Source organism: Mesocricetus auratus, unplaced genomic scaffold (assembly GCF_017639785.1).
Source record: "Mesocricetus auratus isolate SY011 unplaced genomic scaffold, BCM_Maur_2.0 Super-Scaffold_100037, whole genome shotgun sequence".
NCBI lineage: Eukaryota > Metazoa > Chordata > Mammalia > Rodentia > Cricetidae > Mesocricetus > Mesocricetus auratus.
This window is the reverse complement of record NW_024429215.1, coordinates 4693128-4713518: the sequence shown is the minus strand read 5'-3', so window position 1 is coordinate 4713518 and position 20391 is coordinate 4693128. Positions and strand designations below refer to the sequence as shown.

Genomic DNA, 20391 nt, shown 5'->3' with positions numbered 1-20391 from the left:
TAAACTAAAGAAGTCACTTTCGAAAACATTCTAAATTTTTCTCAAAAAAAAAAGACTATAAATAGAAATATCATTTATACTACATTGTTTAGCAGTTTCTTCCTGGATGGGCTCCTGATTGGTCTCTACCATTCTCAGGGCACACCCATGCCCATCTGCATAGGCTGGGGAAAAGAGACTCCAGAATTACCCAAGTCCCTTTAGAGATTTTAGCTAAGAAATCAATTCGTCATGACCATAATGGGGACCAGATTTCTTTGGAATGTTCTGAGGTTCAAGCTGTGATATCATGATTGGATCAGGGGAAAACCCATCCCAGCAGTATGGGGAGGTGCAAACTCAGAACAACAAATTCAGAATGAGGGGCCTGTCCTCAAGGCAGAGGTTACTTAGTGCATGGGCATCTTTCAGATGACATGTCTGATTGTTTCACATACTGGTAAATTTTATTGTTTCTCTGCACACGAAAATAATAGGATATCACCAGCTGTATAGATTCTGCATATGTGCATGAGTCAAACGGATTAGTGATTAGCCCTGGAGTCACTAATAATGCATCCGAGTTGAATCAAGGATACAAATGAAAGAATGTTCCTTTGGAGTCCTTTACCTAAAAGTGAGTCTACATTTAAATTCTCGATTTCATTCTTCCTGTGTTTTCCTCCTCTGTATGCCTACTGCATGAGTTTGAATTTGTACCTGGCTGAAGACTGTCTTGTTAATCTGCCCCTGTGTATCTGTGTGCTATGCTGTGTGTATGTGTGGGGAGGGGGTGCTCTGTATGTATGCATCTTGTTCATAGCAAAGTGTTTTGCTCTGTCTTTAATGAATATCACAGGTAGCAAGACATAAAGAAGCAGTGGGATATTTTATAAAGAAATCCTTAACAGAGTTTTGCACTGGATTAAGTCACTGGCTCCCACTGATCCCAGCTGTCCAGAAAAAGTATGGTATTACAAACATCACTGTCTATCAACCAATATCCGTAAAGGAATATTCATTTTAGATCGTTACTTTTAACCTCTGTATTTGATGCCTTCATCAAATGATACACATGCTTTATCTGGGTCAAGGGCATAGAAAAGAACAAGATTACAACTATGCATTACCTTAGGTTGTTAAAGCTCGTTATATGGAAAGTCCAAGACAAGTAAGGTCTTCTAGATTGGTCAGTTAAAAGCATGTTAAGCAAAGAAGCTGAGCACACAGGAGGTTAGAAGTCTTTAAGTCTTAGGTTACATCAAGGTATATTACTAACTTTGGCTGTGAGGTAAAGCAAAAGTCCCAGTCTCTTAGAATATGAGGTATTTTCATATTGTTTCATTGCCATAGTTATAACCCTAAGGATGGGGTGGAAAAAATCCTCAGAGAAATATTCCAAATGGTAATGTTGGCATTCTCCAATGTGTCATAGATAAGCCAGGACTGAAAAGTGCTATCCTACAAAATTAATGAATTTCATGATGTCACTTAAAAATGAAACTACCAAGTGAAAAAAAATTAACTGAAGACTTTTACTCAACTCTGGGGAAAATAAATGAAGTTCTCTGTAAACTATCATTCCTAATCACGGCTCGACTGCATGAAACCATTTCCGAACATTCCTGAGCTGATCATGGAAATCCCACATCAGACCTGGAATTTCACCATGTACTGGTTCTCTGTGTTTAACAGGTGAGGCAAAACCACAAATCTTCAAAAGGAGAGGCTGAGTGGTTGAGATATGTGAATTCTGGGCCGTGACTGGGTTAGAACACCTGGATACCAGGTATATATTCAACCTGAACTAAAGCCACAGTACAACATGTGGAACATTAGAAAAGGCATTCCATAGAGTGTAGGGAAAGGCAGTCTTTTGTGGTTATTTTGAGGTGTTTGGTTTTTGTTCTCTAAGAAAGGATTACATTTTTGTGTAGTGAAATGAATGATTCCCAGACATTGTCTAACCATGAGCTCAGTTTCATTCACCGTTCCAGCAAGGTTTGGATAACGTGCATCACTGATACACAATTTTGTAGTACCTTTCCATTCTGCCTTTTGCAATCTCTAAAAACCCTACATTCTGTCCCTCAGTATTCCATGTCAATGAGACATCCGATTTGGGGCTAAAATCCTAGAACATTGAGACCAAACTATCTTCCTCTGTAGATGTTTAACTACTTCCTCAAAGAAAATAAAAAGTTGATCCAGTACCTTTGTGAATTTACCTTTGTATTTCTCTATTTCATGATCCATTTTAAAGATAAAGGCAAGATACCATCATTACTCCTAAAAGATGTCTCACATCTAAATTTATCCCTGGATCATACAGGGGTTTGAAGCAATGAAAATACTGATTCAAGATTCATAAATAAACTTTCACTGACAATGAGCCTATATTCCAATGTAATTGCTATGCAATTATTGTTATATTGTCAGAACATTTGAAATCTTCTAAAAATATTATAACAATATCTTGTAAATCCTAGAAGATGTAGGTGCTCTGGAGAAAGTTTTTGAGGAAAATCATTGCATTGTTTTACCAAATGGCGCAACATAGGTATTGAATTCACCTTTGTGTCTCATGTGCAGAAATAAGTTATAAATTTTCAGGATTTCATAATATATCTATAGAATTTTTATCTAAAAATATTAAATAATCTGTTTTATTTATTAGAGTGAAATCCACTTATACAAAGTTTTAAAACTTGTCATTTGAGATTCAGTGAAACATGAAGATGAAAGATTCATACAAATACTGTTTGTCAATGATATAAAAAAGGTAGACACCACTGTTCATTTCCACAGAACAAGGTGGAATGTCAGTACTTACAGGTAGCACTGTGAGACATGACTATAACTTTTCCATGACAAATTTGGACTTTTCTGTTATCTGTATTTCCTCTTGCCATATAAATTATATGAAACACATTCAGCCATCCCTACCACTTAAACATAGACATCACTAAATCCATAAATTCTCAGGTTTTTTTCAACATTTTTGTAAAACCATTCTTTTCTAATATTTAGAATTGCTCTTTTATTTACTTTTATCACAAAAATATTTCCAAGCACACCTGTTTAACAATTACGTGCATTTCTACTTCTACACAGAATCAAAGCTCTCTGGCATGAGTGCTACAGAAATGAATTTTGTTTGGATCATTAGTCATACACTAATCAAGTGACACTAATGACACATTTCTAACAGTGATTAGATTGTAGCTTGTAGCTATACGTTATTGTGACCAGGGAATCCAGTCCAGCAGAAAGTGAAAAATAACTCCCCATAACTGAGAATTTGACCACTTCAGTCAAGAAAATTTGGGAGAATTAAAAAGGAAGAGAACCTCCTGAATTGGAAATATCCTCAGGATACTCCAAAAGTGATAAGAAATATGTATATGTAAATGGTTCCCAAGTGAGGACAAAAATTTTTGGTAAGGGATAACAAGCAGGCTTGCTGTTTCCTTGTGTCAAAATGACAAATTTCTCCTTGGCACCAGAACTGTTTGATGAATTGGAGTAATTACCTAAAAGCATCAAGCAGGAGATAGTCATGGTAGCACATTACTAAGGAGGCAGAGACACGTATAACTCTCTGTGTTTAAGGTCAGACTACTTTACATAGTAAATTCTAGGACTGTCAGGGCTAGAGAGAGAATTTGTCTCAAAAAAGAGAAATCATGGGATGTAGTGATGTATTGTCTGTTAAGAGTACTGGCCGCTGTCCCAGAGGATCCAGGTTTGATTCCCAGCACCAACATGGAAGATCAAACCATCTGTAATTCCAGCCTCAGAGAATATGACAATCTCTTCTGCCCTCCATGAATACCAAAAACACATGGAGGCAAAGCATCCATACACATACAATCATCATCATCATCAAGCATAGAGGTCTTTATCCATGAAGCAAATAAGAACTCTCTCAAGATGGCTGGAGTTCCCAGATGATTAGAGACCAATCCATTACTACCTGTACCCTGTCTTAGGTTCATCAGCTCTGATGTGGCAACAACGGATAAAAGTTAATATAGAATTATTTGGAAAGAACACAACACCAGCTTATTCCATATCAAAGCCTTTCATTTTACATATCAGCAAACTCCAATACTGGAATTACAATAAATATTTCCAAAGAATATTTTCATATTTACTCCAATTTAAGTAATCTCTTTGACTGAAAAGTCAAAGTCATGCATTATTATAGTTTTGCTCACTATAAGGCACCAGCCTATCTAATGTCTTGAAATCTTGTGTCTTAATATTTCTAGTATCAGTCTATCCTAGTACTTTGAAGGTGGCTACTATTATCTTGACTAATGAAATATGATTTTTTAGCATACAATTGAAAAACTCTTGGCTGTGCATGTGCAAGCAGGTGCTGTCACGTTCACAAAGACATCTCTGTAAAGTTTCTCAAATTCTTCCCAAAAGTTGTACAGTTTGACTTGAAGATGACTATTGTGAATATGAGTTAAAAGGTGACTCCAACTGCAGCAGAACCACAGACTCAGACACGGCCCTTGGAAGCAGTTTGAGCCCAGATGCCACCATGGCCCCTCCTCCTGAACAGGTCCTTCGGATTAGCCTGGCCCTGGTTGCAGTAGGGTCCACAGAGACCTTGGTGGTAACTGGAGCCATAGACCCAAACCCAGCCATAAGAGATGGCATGGAGATGTTGGTTTAACCTTTCTCCCATGGTGTCATGGTGCATGATTGTCCATCACCAGTGGCAACAGACAGGCTCCTGCTTGATTTTGGCTCCTCCAGACTCCCCCCCCACCCCCTCCACCCCCGCCGCCAGACTTTTCGGTCTGCTGGGATGTCAATGGCTAAAAAACCATGGAACAGGGAGCCCAAGCTATCTTTCATGTTTTACTTGACTTTTAGCTCAATAACTATTCCATTGATCAATGTGCCTGCTTTTTTGGCCAGGACCATGCTGTTTTTATTGCAATAGCTTTGTAAAGCAACTTGAAAACATGGATAGTGATAGACCCGACAGTTCTTTTATTATTCAGGCTTGTTTTGACCATCCACTATTCTATGCAAGTAGGGGTGATTTTGTTGCATTCCCTCAGGAAGTCACTGGTGCTCTCTTTAACATACATTCTTATAACCATTCTTTGAGTTATTTGGTTAGTATCATTGAGTTTCTCACATAAGTACATGACTGTGGCATTTTGAGTCATGCTTCGTTGATATCCTCACGTGTGTTTTATTAGGATAGGCTTATTTGGGAGTAGTGCCCATACTAGACTGCTTATTGTCCTCCTAACGGGAGTACATGACTAGGAGCCTGTGCTCAGCTCTCAGAGAGAGGGAGTTTGCTTGCCACCATCTGTGTCAACATTCCTTTATTCTAAACAAAACCAGATAACCACTAATTGCCAGTTGTAAAAGTCCCCCCAGTCGATGGCATAATTGGCAAACTCATGACCCCATGCCCTTGCCACCCATGCCCCAGCCCATCTTGCTTAAATGTATCTTTACATATATGGCTATTGCTTTATTTTATACTTTGTGTAATGACCTTGAGTAGCCATGGAAACTTTGTAATCTGTGGCTTTCATCCTTACAGTCTTTCCCTTTAAAAGCTTCCTTGAATTGTTGACTGGGGTCAAACTTCCTCTCTATCGGGTGAGATCCCTGCCGGCTTGAATAAAGAAACCTTTGCTTTTGCATCTTGGGAACACTTGCTTCTTTTTTGCTCTAGAGTTGAGCCACTGCTATAGGATTTGTCACGTTCACTCCATTTGTACAGTTTCTTTCCTGTTTGAGTTCTCTGATGTTTTCTAAGAGATGAGGAAATGATAAAGGATCTGTCGTCACATTCACCCTACTTGTAAGATTTCTTGCCTGTATGTATTCTCTGATGCCGTCTAAGATGGCCTTTGTCAGCAAAGGATTTGTCACATTCACAACATTTGAAAGGTTTCTCGCCTGTATGAATTTTCTGATGACTTCTAAGATGGCATTTCTGGGTAAAAGATTTGTCACATTCACTACATTTGTAGGGTTTCTCTCCAGTATGTATTCTCTGATGTATTTTAAGATATTTGGTATTCATAAATGATTTCTCACATTCAATACATTTGTAAGGTTTCTCTCCCGTATGTATTCTCTGATGATTTTTAAAAGATGAGCCAAGGGCAAAGGACTTGTCACATTCAGTACATTTGTAGAGTTTCTCTGTATGAGATCTCTTATGTCTACTTAGGCTTGAGATCAACTTGAAGCATTTCCCACATTTCCTGCATTGGTGAGATTTCCTTCCACTATTGGTTTCTTTTGTGTTTCTGTGTTCTTTCTTTGCTGTGTGGATTCTTTTATGTTGACTAGTGATGGAACACATATTTAAACTGTTTATACAATCTTTATATTTGCAAGGTTCTCTCCTGTTACCACTTTGGTGTCTGTTTAGGATTAATGATTCAGTATAGGCATCTCTGTGGTTACCAAATCTTTCCTGAAGGCAGTTTTCTGTAGTATCACTTGTGTTGTAATGTATACACTGGGACGATTCATGAATAACTTGGCCAAACACATTACATTTATAAGATTTCTCTTGGATATTCACATGTTCATGGAGAATACGCTTTATGTCTTGATCTGAGATCTTCTCATATCTATTGCACATGAAATGGTTCTCTGGAAAATTAGAACAATCAGAGATAAAACGGAATACTGCATGAGTAAAATATTCAATAACTGATATTTTCTTAAGTTTAATTAGACATGTAAACCAGAAATTCTCAGGAAGAGTGGAGCCAGCAGAGGTCTTTTCTGTGTTGTATTCATTAACTGAATATTCAGAAGACCCCTCAATTTGTTCTATATCAAACCACAGGAACTAATGATGTCTTTCTCCTTCTTATCTAAACTATGTACCTTGCAGAAGGTAGGGCAATATGTGATAGAGCAACATATAAAGAATGTTTCTCTTATTAATGTTCTCGAGAATCACACTGTGTAGTCACGGTCAGCTTGGAACTCATAACATAACCGAGGCTGGCATGAAATTTACCATATTCTCTTGCTTCAGCCTCCCTACTACTAGGATTAAAACCAAGCTGTTACAGGACTAAACATAGAGACCACATCTAAAACTCTGAGTGAATAAGCAAAATAACACACATACTACCAACAGCTCTATCTCTATTTGATATCTTCTCGAGTTTGAAAATACAAAACAGGTAAAGTTTAATCCAACAGTAAAATCAAAATGTTCCAATTATTATTTGTACAGCAAAATAGTCCCATATTCTGAATATTCAATTTTCTTTGAATTTGAAGTTTTCTTTAAAAACTAGGTAGGAGTGCTGGAGATATCAATAATATAGCACTGGTTATTCTTCCAGAGAAAATTAAAAATGTAAAGGAAGCACAATAAACATGTTATATTCAAAACCAGAACTTTCCCTATTTCTGGGAGTCCCTAGACAGTAGAGTTTACATGTACAAAGAAGTTAAATACAAAGGACTGAAGGCGAGGATGTAATTATATCACTAGACCCAAGATAAATGATAAATGGGTGTTTATTGTGGAACAATTACACAAAAAAATACAAAGAACCTCTGGAGCGTTTCCCTGCTCTTCCTACCAGATCTGCTGACACACCAGAAAAAGAGCACCAAGGAAAGCCATGCTTCAAGCTGCTCTCTTTCCACTTCCATCAACCTGAAACCACACCCAAAGGGGTATGGCCACCAATACATGTCCATAGACAAGACACCTACAAAGGATGAATCGGGAATTCTACAAGATGATTCTTACCAACAAAGACTAAATTGTTGTAATTCTCCAACATCACATCCATATACAATTCTTTCTGAGCACAGTCCAGACATTCCCATTCTTCTTGTGAGAGGTCCACAGCCACATCTTTGAATATTAACAGATCCTGTAATGTAAAATTACCTATTTACCATGTGCTGCTGGACAAAATGCATTTGTAGGTAAAGGAGACTTAAGGAATTACAGACACTTTTATGATGATATAGACATGGCATGGAAATTATTCAAGAACAGAAGTTTTCTAGAAGGGCTGCAGAGATAAGTCAGAAGATAAGCACTGGCTGCTTTTCCAGAGACAATGCATAAAAGGAGTTACTACGTTGCTTACATTCATAAGATCTCTCTCCTCCATTAATTTTCTGATGTTTTCTAAGACCTGAGCAGCGATAAAGAATTTGTCACAATCACTATTTTTAAGTCTTCTCCCCAGTTCAGGCTCTGTAATGTCTTTTAAAATGAAGTTCAGTTCCTAGTATCCTCATGGCACTACAAAACAGATGTTAACCCTTGTTCCATGGGATTCAATGGCCTCTTTTGAACTCTACACACAGTAGCATTCAGAGCACACAAGCATCCATTCAGGCAAATATACTCACACACATAATATGACAATAGCATTTAACTTTAATAAAAGATTTCTAAATAGTATGACATAATAGTCTTACACTCAGCAAAGTTTTAGGAAATATCAGATACACATTTGAGGTCGAGATGGAGTAATGTATTTTTAAGAACTCTATTATCAAACAGGATCCCAGGCACATAGCTCAGATGGTAAAATTATAGTGAGTGAAACTCTGCTTCCAAATTCTACAACTGCCAGCCTTGCTCCAATATGGACACTGGATCAATCCTGTCTGCAGCTGGTCCTCTCCTTTCTGGAACAGAGGCAGAATATGGACTAAGAATTCATGGATGAATCAAAAAACTGTTTTTCTTCTTTAAACAGTAAGAAGTATAACAGTGCATTTATCCAATGTTCTAATCAACACATACAATCAAATTCTTAGATATTTCATGAAAATAATTTGATGACCATGAAATAAATAGAAAACTCACCATTAGATAGCACTAATACTACCTAAACCTTTCTATAAGTTGGTATAACCAATGCAAATAATAACAACTTCAGAAAACCAACAAAGTCATAACACAAAACTTCCAGGAAATGTGGGACAGCATGAAAAGGCCAAACCTAAGAATAATAGGGATAGAAGGAGAAGAGAACCACCTCAAAAGCACACAAAATATATTAAACAGCATCATACAAGAAAACTTTCCCAGCTTAAAGACAAAACGCCTATGAAGATACAAGAAGTTTACAAAACACCAAATAAACTGGTAGACTAGACCAAAAGAAAAAGTCTTTTAACCACATAATAATTAAAACACAAAATAAACAGAGTAACACCCAACTTCTCAATGAAGACTCTGAAAGGCAGAAGGTCCTGGACAGATGTTATGCAGACACTAAGAGACCACAGATGCTAACCCAGACTACTATATCCAGCAAAACTTTCAATGACCATAAGTAGAGAATTTCTACGACAAAACAAGATTTAAACAATACCTATCAACAAAGTCAGCCCTACTCAAAGAACTAGAAGGAAAACTCCGACAAAAACACAAACAATAGATAATCTCACATCAGCAAATCCTTAAGAAGGGAAACACACACCTACACTATCAACAAAAATAACAAGAATTAACAATTACTGGTCATTAATCCCTTAATATCAATGGAGTCAATTCGCCTATAAAAAGACACAGGCTAACAGAATACATAGGAAAACAGGATCCATTCTTCTGTCGCATACATGAAACAAACCTCAACTGGCTTTCTCTTTCCCTTGGGTTTCAATGAAAGCATCACTTCTGGAGCAGGAGACTGAAGCAGTTATTTACTCCTATCTGTGTAAGTGCTTCCCAACGAAACCTAATTATCTTTTGTCTTGGGTCTGGCAGATTTATTTAAACCATGCATTCAACACAGCAAATCTCAACAGATAGAAAAATTTTAGAATAACTCCTCATATCTTCTTGGATCACCATGGTTTAACGTTAGAATTCAATAGCACAAATTCCAGTAAGCCTACAAGCCCATGGAAACTGAAAAATGCTTAACTGAATCACCACTGGGTGAAGGAAGAAATAAATAAATTAAAGACTAACAAGAATTCAATGAATATGAATGTACAACATACCCAAACTTATAGGAAAACTATAAAAGCAGTACTAAGAGGAAAGTTCATTCCACTAAATGCCTACATAAAGAAGATGGAGAAGCCTCACACTAGCGAATTAACAAAACACCTAAAAGCTCTACAACAAAAACAAATTAACTCACCAAGGAGGAGTGGATGCCAGGAAATAATCAAAGTGAGGTCTGAAATTAATAAAATAGAAACAAAGAGTTGGTTCTTCAGGAAGTTCAACACGATAGACAAACTCTTATTCTAACTAACCAACAGGCAGAGAGAGAATATCCAAATTAACAAAATCAGAAATGAAAAGGGGGGTATAACAACAGACACTGAGGAAATCCAGAGAGTCATCAGGCCATACTTCAAAAACTTGTACTAAACAAAATTAGAAAATTTGAAAGAAATAAACAATTTCCTGGGTACATACCACAAAATAAAATTAAATCAAGACCATATAAACAATTTAAAGAGACTTAAAACCCCTAAGGAAATAGAAGCATCTTCCATAAATGGTGCTGGCATAACTGGATGTCAACATGTGGGAGATTTTAAATAGATTCATATCTATCGGCATGCACAAAACCAAAGTCCAAGTAGATCAAATACCTCAACATAAATGCAGTTATACTGAAGAGAAAATAAGAAATAGCCTTTAACACATTGGCACAGGAGACCACTCCCTAAATATAATACCAATAGCACAGACACTGAAAGCAAGAATCAATAAAATGGAACCTCCTGAAACTGAGAAGCTTCTGTAAGGCAAAGGACATGGTCAATAAGACAGAACAACAGCCTACAGAATGGGAAACAAAATTCCCCAACCCCACATCTGACACAAGGCTGATCTCCCAAATATATAAATAACTCAAGAAACTGGACATCAAAATATAAATTTACCGAATTTAAAAATGGGGTACAGAGCTAAACAGAATTTCCATCAGAAGAATCTCAAATGACCCAAAGACATTTAAGGAATTGCTCAAAATCCTTAATCATCAGGGAAATGCAAATCAAAATGACTCTGAGATACCACCTTACATCTATCAGAATGGCTAAGATCAAGAATACTGAGAACAGCTGATGTTCAAGAGGATGTGAAGTAATGTGTGTGCTGGTAGGAATACAAACTTTGTATAGCCACTTTGGAAATCAGTATGGCGGTTTCTCAGAAAATTGGTAATCAATCTACCTAAAGACCCAGTGATACCACTCTTGGGCATATGGCCAAAAGATGTTCAATCAAACCACAAGGACACTTGCTCAACAATGTTCATAGCAGCTTTATTTGCAATAGTCAGAACCTGGAAACAACCTAGATGCCCCTCAACAAAAGAATGGATAAGGAAAATGTAGTAGATTTTACACAATGGATTATTACTCAGCTGTAAGAAACAATCATCATGAAAGTTTCAGGCAAATGGATGGATCTAAGAAAAAAAAACCATCCCGATCAAGGTAATCCCGACTAGAAACACAAACACAATATATACTCACTCATAAGTAGATACTAGATGTAAAACAAAGGGTAACTAGACTACAATCCACAGCTCCAGAAACACTAGGTAATAAAGACAACGCTAAGACTGATACACAGATCGCCCTAGGAAGGGAAATTAGATAAGATCTCCTGGGTAAACTGGGGGTTAGTGGGTATGGTAGAGGAGAGGGAATGGAGGAAGAGAACATGAGGGAGTGGGATGGTCAAGTTGAGGGAGGTAGTGGGAGAGTAATGAAAGAGATATCTTAATAGAAGGAGGCATTAGGGGTTAGGGAGAAACCGGTAGGGAAATTCCCAGGAATCCACAAGGATGACCCCAGCTAAGACTCCTAGCAATAGCGCAGAGAATGCCTGAACTGGCCTTCCCCTGTAATCAGATTGGTGGATACCCCAACCATCATCATAGAACCTTCATCCAGTAACTGACGGAACAAGACGCAGAGATCCACAACCAAGCACAAGGCCACACTACAAAAATCCAGTTGAAGAAAGGGAGGAGGGAATCTATGAGCAAGCAAGGTCAACATCATGACGGAGGAATCTACAGAGACAGCTGAACCAAGCTCATGAAAACTCATGAACTCTAGACCAACAGCTGTGGAGCCTCCAAGGGACCAAACGGGGCCTTCTGCAATGTGGGAGACAATTGTATAGCCTGATCTTTCTGAGGGGCCCCTGGCAGTGGAACCAGGATCTTTGCTAGTACATGAGCTAGCTTTTTGGAGCCCATTTCCTATGGTGGGATTCCATGCTCAGCCTTAAAGCAAGGGGAGCGGCTTGGTCCTACCTTAACTTAATGTTCCAGGGTTTGTTGACTCCCTGTAGAAGGCCTTACCCTATGGAGGAGTAGATGGGGATGGGCTGGGATGGAGGATGGGGGGAACTGTGGTTAGAATATAAAATGAAATTTAAAAAATACATATATAATAAGTTGTACAGTTTTGATCACCACTGACAATGAAGTCTCAGGGTTACAAGTCTTTACTCCATGAAAAACACACAGTCCATAGCAACAACTAAGGGAAGATAAACTGGGATAAAGCTGTGCTATGGATGTGACAAGATTTAAAGGCTTACTCGTGACTATCAGAGAAAAAGGGAAAAAAAGGCACAGGCAAGACACATTTTAGCCAACATTACCAGAGGCAAAAAAGTTTAAGACTTGAATGGTTTCAATTAAAAAATAGTAATTTCAAGGAAAAGGGAACACGACACTTGCCTGGGGAGCATTTTTCCGAGAAGCAGACATTTTTCCCGTTGCTCTTCTCTATGTTTTTGTCTCAGGAACAAAGACTGGAGCTCTTCTTGACATTTCACAACAAGGTGTCAAAACTGAAATGTTAAAATAAATGCAACTCTGTTACACACATTGGAAAACTACATAGGAAAATCCAAAACTCCAAAGGATACCAGAGGTACTGTCAACATTTCTATAGACAGGAGAGCATGGAAGGATATATTTGGAGTGGAAAAGAAAGTAACTATGAATCTTATCACTGCACCTAGAAACACTGGCTCTTAAAATACACCAAGAAAGAAGTGCATTGGAAGAAAGTTATAAAATAACACAGGTCATCCACTCAAGCAGCACTGAAATTTATAACTGGAGGGAAACTATACATAGAAAAATCAGAGAGTAATTACCCAAGGAAAAAAGTTGAATAAGATACTAAGCTTTTGATAAATTCCTAAAGGACTGCAGAAGAAATGGACCTTGGCTCAATACAGTAACAGACACATATGGCACGCCTAGACCAACAGGACAGTGGAGAAAACAAAAGAATAGCATTAGCAAGAAAAGCATAAGGAGAAGACATGTGTTCTCCAGTCTTAATCAACAGCCATGAGAGTGAGGTTGGCAAACCTGAACAAGACAAAGGATAAAAAGGAGATGGAGGAGGAAAGCTAGGCTTCAAACTCATTTTTAATGATGGTGTGGCCACACACAAAAGTCTCCACAGATACAATGGGAAAACTTAAGATTTGATGAGTGTTTGAATTATTATTATTATTACTGAAAAATGCAAAACTGAAACTTTAAATAACTAATTTTCCTATAAATCTTTAACAAGAACTTGAAAACTAAATTCAAAATTTAAAATCTTCAAAAAGACATAATAAGTCTAAAGAATGATGAAGTGAATTCCATGAGGGAATTTTTAAAGCAAAAGAAAAAACAATAGTACATAAGGAAAGGGACTTACACACACTCTGATAAATAGCATGGTTGAAATGGTAACAGCAACCAAAAATTCTACACAATCCCCATCTGCAAAGTACTGACATTTTCCACAAAAGTAGGCATGGAAACAGTCACATAGACACAGAAAAATTATCAAAATTAAACCTAAAAAAGAGTATTCCTGGGAGTATCAAGGACACAAATCACATCACACAGACACACAAAAAACTCAAACCATCCATACGTATAAACACTTTAACTTTTTAAAGACATTTTTATTTCATTTGTATGCATGTTAGATCCACATGTGATGGATGTGTACCGTATGAGTGACCAGGCCAACAGGGGAGACAGAAGAGAACCCAATCCTCCAGACACAAAGCAACAAACAACTAGGAGCCATCATGTACAAACTAAGAGGCAGTGTCCTGTACAAGAGCAACAAGTGGTCTTACCTACTGAACAACCTCTGAGCAGAGAAAATATGTTTGGAATGTGCTCACCATTCTTAGTCATGAAATTACAAATGCAAAACCAACACTCAGTGCTCCTCACTCTGGTCAAATGGCTGACATTAAGAAAACTAATAGAGGAGCGTGGCATGGTGGGAGTATTTTAAATCCCACCTCATCAGAGGCAGAGCTAGAGGCAGGTGCATCTGTAACTCCATTTGAGTCTAGACTACATAGTAAGTTGTATGCCAGTTAGAACTACATAGTGAGGCCCTACTGTTGTGGAATAGTATTTTAAGATATGCTACATTTGTCTATGCTGTGGAATGTTTGTTTTATTATGCGAAGATGAGTTGCATTCGTTTATGTTGCAGTTCTTTAACTCTGTAAAGCTCTGTTACTTTGCCTGTCTGAAGCACCTGATGGGTATAATAAAGAGCTGAATGGCCGATAGCTAGGCAGGAGAGAGAAATAGTCAGGGCTGGTAGGCAGAGAGAATAAATGAAAGAGAGAGAGAAAGCAGAAGGAGGACGAGGACCACCAGCTATACAACCAACCAGGAAGTAAGAAGGAAAGAAAGAACATAGAATAGAGAAGGTAGAAGTCCAGAGGCAAAACGTAGATGGGATAATTTAAGAAAAGCTGTAAGTCCCGTTAAGAATAAGTATCTGTGTAGTTATTTGGGAACTGAGTGGCAGACCCCCATAGAGCAAATAGTTAAAAAAAAAAAAAAACCCATACCCTATTTCATATAGGGTAAAGAAAAGAAAAAGGAAATGGATTACACTAAATGCAGGTGAGAGAATAGAAAAGTGGTATCCACATTAATCCCCAGTTGGAAATGTCAACTGGGGCAAAAGAGAGAATTCATTTTGGAAGTTTCAAACATTAACCCATAATACTACCCAATACAGGAAAACTGAATCCTTAGCCAGAGGTGCCAATTCCCCGCACAAACAACTCCCATATCGAGGACTAATGGTGAACTATTCACCAGAGTTGAAGAATAAAAACATCCTATGTGCCCATGAAAAGACACACGGGTAAAGAAAATAGAGAGCATCCCTCTACAATTTCATTTCCCATATAAAAAATGACAATCATGATCTCAATTAATAAAAGCAACATCAGTGAAAATCATACTGATTGAATGTCTAATGAAAAATCAATTTCCTTGATGTTTTCGCCAGTGTACAGAGCCCGTACTTTATTTTTCAGTGCACAGGTGGTTATCATTCAGGACTGTAATCAGAGGATCTTGGGATGGGAACAAGAGTTCTCAATAAAGTTAGAAATAGAGAAAATAGTAAGTATTGGATGATTGGCAGGGGTGATATGATGAAGGACAAGTGTCTTAGTTAGCATTTGTATTGCTGTGACGAAAGAAACACCATGACCAAAAAGCAAGTAGGGGAGGAAAAGGCTTATTTGGCTTCAGCTTTGCTGTTCATCCATGGCTTCCTTCCCATGGATTACTCAACCCACCTTCTAAAAGAACCCAGGATGGTTCCATGGATGGCACCACCCACCATGGGCTGTGCCATCCCCTAACCGTAAGGAATAAGAAAAATGAATATAACTGCATCTCAAGGAGTCATTTGTGGGGATGTTTTGTTTATGATCTAACAAAGCTTACCTGAAGATCAGAGTGCAAAGCTAGCCACACTAGCCAGTCATGCAAGCCAGGGAGCCCCACTAGTTAGCCATAGAAGCTGGGTTGTGGTGGTGTGTGCCTATAATCCCAGCAGCACAGAGAATATAAAGTGGGAGGAGACAGGAGTGCAGTACATTCAGTCTACAGTCATGCTGAGGGAGGGAGGGAGGGAGGGAGGCAGGGAGGGAGGGAGGGAGGGAGGGAGGCAGGGAGGGAGGGAGGGAGGGAGGGAGGGAGGGAGGGAGAAGCGAGGTGCTAAGGTTGGGTGGTGGTGGCGCACACATTTAAGCTCAGCACTAGGGAGGCAGAGGCAGGCAGATCTACTTGAGTTCGAGGTTCCAAAGCTACACAGAGAAACCCTGTCTCGAAAAACCACAAGTACACTGAGACGTCAACAGACCACTAATAGTATCTAAAATTGACTCCCCAGTGATAGCATTCTCCTTTGTTATTGTTTGTTGAGACAGGGTTTCTCTGTGTAGCCTTGGCTGTCCTGGAACTCACTGTGTAGACCAGGGGGGCCTCTACTTGAGATCCACCTGCCTCTTCCTGCCTAGTGCTGGGATTAAAGGTGTGTGCCATAAACCCCAGGCTGGTAGAATTCATTTTTGTCAAGCGCTGCTATGCAGTGTGGTACAGGCGGCAGAGTGTGGCCATACACAAACATAGATGCTACCTGCTACAATCTCAATTTGCCAGGCAAGGTGTGCCCATTGATGTCATGGTGGCAAGATTATTTTGTGGGTAACGGGAGGCTCTCTGGTACAGTCTGAGGCCAGCTTCACACAAGAAACACATGGACAGTACTGGGAACCAGGACAAAGCGAGTGATGAGGAAGCACACAAGCCTTAGGCAGAATCCACTACTGACATTGTGCTACGTGTGCAAACATTCAAATGCCTTTAAACGGCTCTGTTCACACCCACGGCCAGATGCGGCATTAAGCCCAGGTCAAAGAAACTTGTTTACAAATGGGCAACAGTTATTTCAGAGACTCATAACTGATCAAACACTGAGAACAATTGATGCTCACTATACAGTCAATAATTGGAAATTCACAGTACCACATCTAATACTAGTCTCAGCAGAATTCTCTAGAATCATGTAATGAGATAGAATGTAGCAAAACCATTGCATGTCGTGTTTCTCCTGTCACTTACGCCCTTCCCCATGCTGCACCCCTTCCTCAATCCTTCTAGCATCCCTGGATCCTTTGCTACTGTCAAGCCTCTCTTCTCCATCCAGGGCTCTTGGTTCTGCTTCATATGTGAGCAGGACTGACGGACAGTGTGTGTCTTGCACATGGGAAAGAGATTCTCCAGAAAGCACCTGGAATTCTACATGTGTTCCAAAAAGCAAGACAATACCTGCCAAAAGGACAAACCTTTTTTTTTTTTTTTTTTTTTGCTTTTTCGAGTCAGTTTCTCTGCATTGTTTTGGAGGCTGGCCTTGAGCTCACAGAAATCCTCCCGCCTCTGACTCTGCTTCCAGAGTGCTGGGATTAAAGGCATGCACCACCACAGCCAGCAGGATAAACTTGAAAAGAGAAACTATTACAAAAATGTCTCTTTCTCTCTGAGGATTTCACTTTGCTCTATGACATGTGAATCTTCATTCACACATAGCTCACACACATGCAGAGTAGGCTGTCTAGGAACCCTGACGGGGAGAAAGGGAGTCTGCAACAAAATTATTCTGACTCTCAGAATGCAGACTGTTGCACTTCTCTAAGAGATCTCTGCAAAAAAAACCCTGACAGCGGGGTATAGTCATTCCTACTCCTCCTACAAGAAGTCCAAAATCACAGCACTGAATGTCACCAAACCCTGACACAAAAAACAATTGTTTGGCCCCAAGCAAGCTGGCAGAGTACATTTCTGGAACCAAGGAGACATTTTTCTGATATAGTTATGTAATTATAATTATTCAAAAGGGACTTTCTAATTTTGTTTAATCTATGCATAGTTTTCTATGTATAAGATTAGTGTGGTCTGATAACATCTCTGAGCAATTATACTGGGCTTACCTGGACATGTTGGGTTTTTTTTTTTCTTGCTATTTTCCCCTTGGTTTTCTTTTCTTCTTTAGTTTCTCAAGACAGGGTTAGTCTGTGTTGCTTTGGAGCCTGTCTTGTAATCCTCTCTGTAGACCAGGCTGGCCTCAAACTCAGAAATGACCCTACCTCTGCCTCTGAAGTGCTGGGATTAAAGGAGGGCACCACCACCCCTGCAGGGACAGTCAGTATAAGACCAGGGACGCCTAGGGGAAAATGGGGGGACACGGGGGGACAAGAAACAAACAGCAAGTCAACATTGCTGATCAGGCTGATAGGCTTGATTCATTCTAAAGGGGTTTATGTAGGGTCATAGGCATAGGCGGGAAGTGAGGAGAGGAGGGAGTAGGGGTGTCGACTGCAGCTGTGAGGAGGCAGCTGTGAGGAGGCTGGAGGGGCAAAGGTCAGCGGCAGGGGTAGGCCATCCTGTGTCACCTGGTAGCCTAACTGCAGGTTTCAATTTTATCTTTCACGATCTACCCTCTATTGCTGAAGCCTACTCATGAGTGACTTGGTAATTTTCACTAGGCTTAGTCTTTAACTGAGCCTGTTTCTCAGAACTTGATTCCTATCTTAAGAGGCGGTATTTGCCGGGCGGTGGTGACACACGCCTTTAATCCCAGCACTCGGGAGGCAGAGGCAGGCGGATCTCTGTGAGTTCGAGGCTGGGCTGGACAGCCGGCCTCCAAAACAATACAGAGAAACCCTGTCTCGAAAAAAAAAAAAAAGGCGGTATTTCTACAATAAATAATGAATAAAGCGGAGGTCCCCGACACACGCCACTTGCTTGAGCCTTGTAAGGTATCAAAAACTTCTTGGCAAAAGACTGAGGAGTACATTAACATATCAAAGCGGACTCTTTCACTGGGTGCTCTCTTGGCCTCTGGGCTCCAGGTTCATTCTTTGCCCTCCAACTCTCTCCTGTCTTCTCCTCCATTCTCCCCCCCCCCAACTCTCTCCCCTTTCATAGGTCAGGTCATTCTGGACCCTTCCAGATGCCTCTGGCTATTTTCTCCCTCATACCTACAAAAAAAACCTTCTCAATCATACCTTGGAGCGCTCATGTCATTTTTCATTCGGATCTAAGGGGTAAAACCAACAACTAAGCATGTAATAAATACACATTTTTTAATTCTCTGTTTACACCCATCTCAGATGGGAAATTAACAGAGAGTAAAACTTTGCTCAGTGAATGTTCATATTCACAGCCACAACTGCGGTTCTGATCCAATCAAAACTACAGAGGTTACCCAAACCACTAATCTCTAAAAAGCTCTCTGGGGGCGCCTATCCCTCGAGCCAAGGGCCACCCTTGTGAATAGAAAAAACAGTGGACTAGGAGAGTTAAGAGAAGTACGGTTGAATCTGTAAACTCCACAGCATCAAAGAGAACCCGTCTGGAAACGACAGACGCTCTAAGAGGGTATTTCATGAATATATTCTGGCAGACGGAAGACAACAGAGAAAATCACGACCAACCCCCTCCAGTTCATACGATCTAAAATCTATTGACAAAGAAAGACACCCACAGCAGAATTAGGGAGCCGGCTTCCCCATGAAGAGCAGAGAAACCGCTCGCACCCTGTCCCCTCCCTCCCGGGTCCCAGCCCCGCGGCTCCTCTGACCTGGGAGGTTCCAGGGCCGCCGGGCTGCGGTTCCCGCCACTGCGCTGCAGGGACGCTGACTTTCCCAGGCCGCCCGCCCCGCGCGGACACTGCGGCTCCGGAGTCTCCAGGTCCCGGCGGCGCCCGCCGCGTCCCCCGCACCCGGGTCTGCAGCGCACCGCTCGCCGAGTCCCACGGGGAATGGGGGGACTTCCGGTCGCTTCTGCCTGGTTCCTTGGAGACGGCTCCTCCCGGCCCCGCCCACCGCGCTCCACTTCCGGTTCCCTCGTCTCTGCCAGCCCGCGGTGAGCCGTGGCGGAGCTGACCCCGTGTCCAGCGTCCTGACCGCCGATTGCCCGGGTCCCCGCCGCCGCTGCTACGCCACTAGGAGGGGCTCGAGTCGTCAGCACCGGCTGCCGCGCCGCAAACTGAGCGATCGGGAAGCGAGAGAGGACTCGGGGCTCTTCCGTCTTTTCTATTCGCTCCGAGACCAGCCCGTCCCTTTCAGTCGGCTCTCTCTCGCTCCCTGAAGCACGTAAAGTCCTTGTCCCTGCGTAGTTACGACGTGTGTGTGCGTGTGTGTGTGTGAGAGAGAGAGACAGAGACAGAGACAGAGACAGATCAGGAGAGGGGACTTGCACGGGGGTGGAGGGGTGTAGCAAGGCTGCAGGAGCCAGAGGACCATACACCGGAGAGCGGAGAGCGCTCTCTGTCTGTCTGTCTGTCTGTCTGTCTGTCTGTCTGTCTGTCTGTCTGTCCGTCCGTCCGTCCGTCCCTCCCTCCCTCCCTCCCTCCTTCCCTCCCTCCCTCCCTCCCTCTCTCTCTGTCTCTCTTCCGCCAGCCTGGGCACACAACCCTCCGTGCACCAGCTGCCCCTGGACACAAGCCTCCCTCCCATCCTCTACCAGAAACTACAATCCTGTCTACAAAACCTTAAAAACCCACCAAAGACCTTTTCTC

At 40.8% G+C, this 20391-nt stretch overlaps 1 protein-coding gene across 5 annotated transcripts; it reads right to left on the bottom strand.

The window, feature by feature from the left end:
* Positions 1-4969: 4969 nt before the first annotated feature.
* On the bottom strand, positions 4970-20064 carry LOC101829579 (zinc finger protein 54). 5 transcript variants are annotated; one of them, XM_040734108.1, is made up of 5 exons: positions 19453-20064; positions 12705-12817; positions 8446-8658; positions 7760-7886; positions 4970-6633 (listed from the first exon to the last, which is right to left on the bottom strand). In XM_040734108.1, exons 3-5 carry the CDS (start codon positions 8542-8544, stop codon positions 5822-5824), a joined length of 1038 nt encoding a protein of 345 aa, XP_040590042.1. In that variant the 5' UTR covers positions 8545-8658; positions 12705-12817; positions 19453-20064; the 3' UTR covers positions 4970-5821. The 5 variants fall into 5 exon arrangements, with proteins under 5 accessions (XP_040590042.1, XP_040590043.1, XP_040590045.1 ...); XM_040734109.1 differs by lacking the exon at positions 19453-20064 and adding an exon at positions 17801-17860; XM_040734111.1 differs by lacking the exon at positions 8446-8658 and having other exon boundaries at positions 19453-20061.
* Positions 20065-20391: the final 327 nt, after the last annotated feature.

What these genes read in the sequence shown, in the direction of transcription:
- LOC101829579 (XM_040734108.1), bottom strand. Translation starts at nt 8,544, where the DNA reads ATGTGCCTGGGATCCTGTTTGATAATAGAGTTCTTAAAAATACATTAC. An exon ending in TTCCTAAAACTTTGCTGAGT is followed by an intron (nt 7,887 to 8,445) that starts GTAAGACTATTA and finishes TTTACATTACAG; the next exon opens with GATCTGTTAATATTCAAAGA. An exon ending in CAACAATTTAGTCTTTGTTG is followed by an intron (nt 6,634 to 7,759) that starts GTAAGAATCATC and finishes CTAATTTTCCAG; the next exon opens with AGAACCATTTCATGTGCAAT.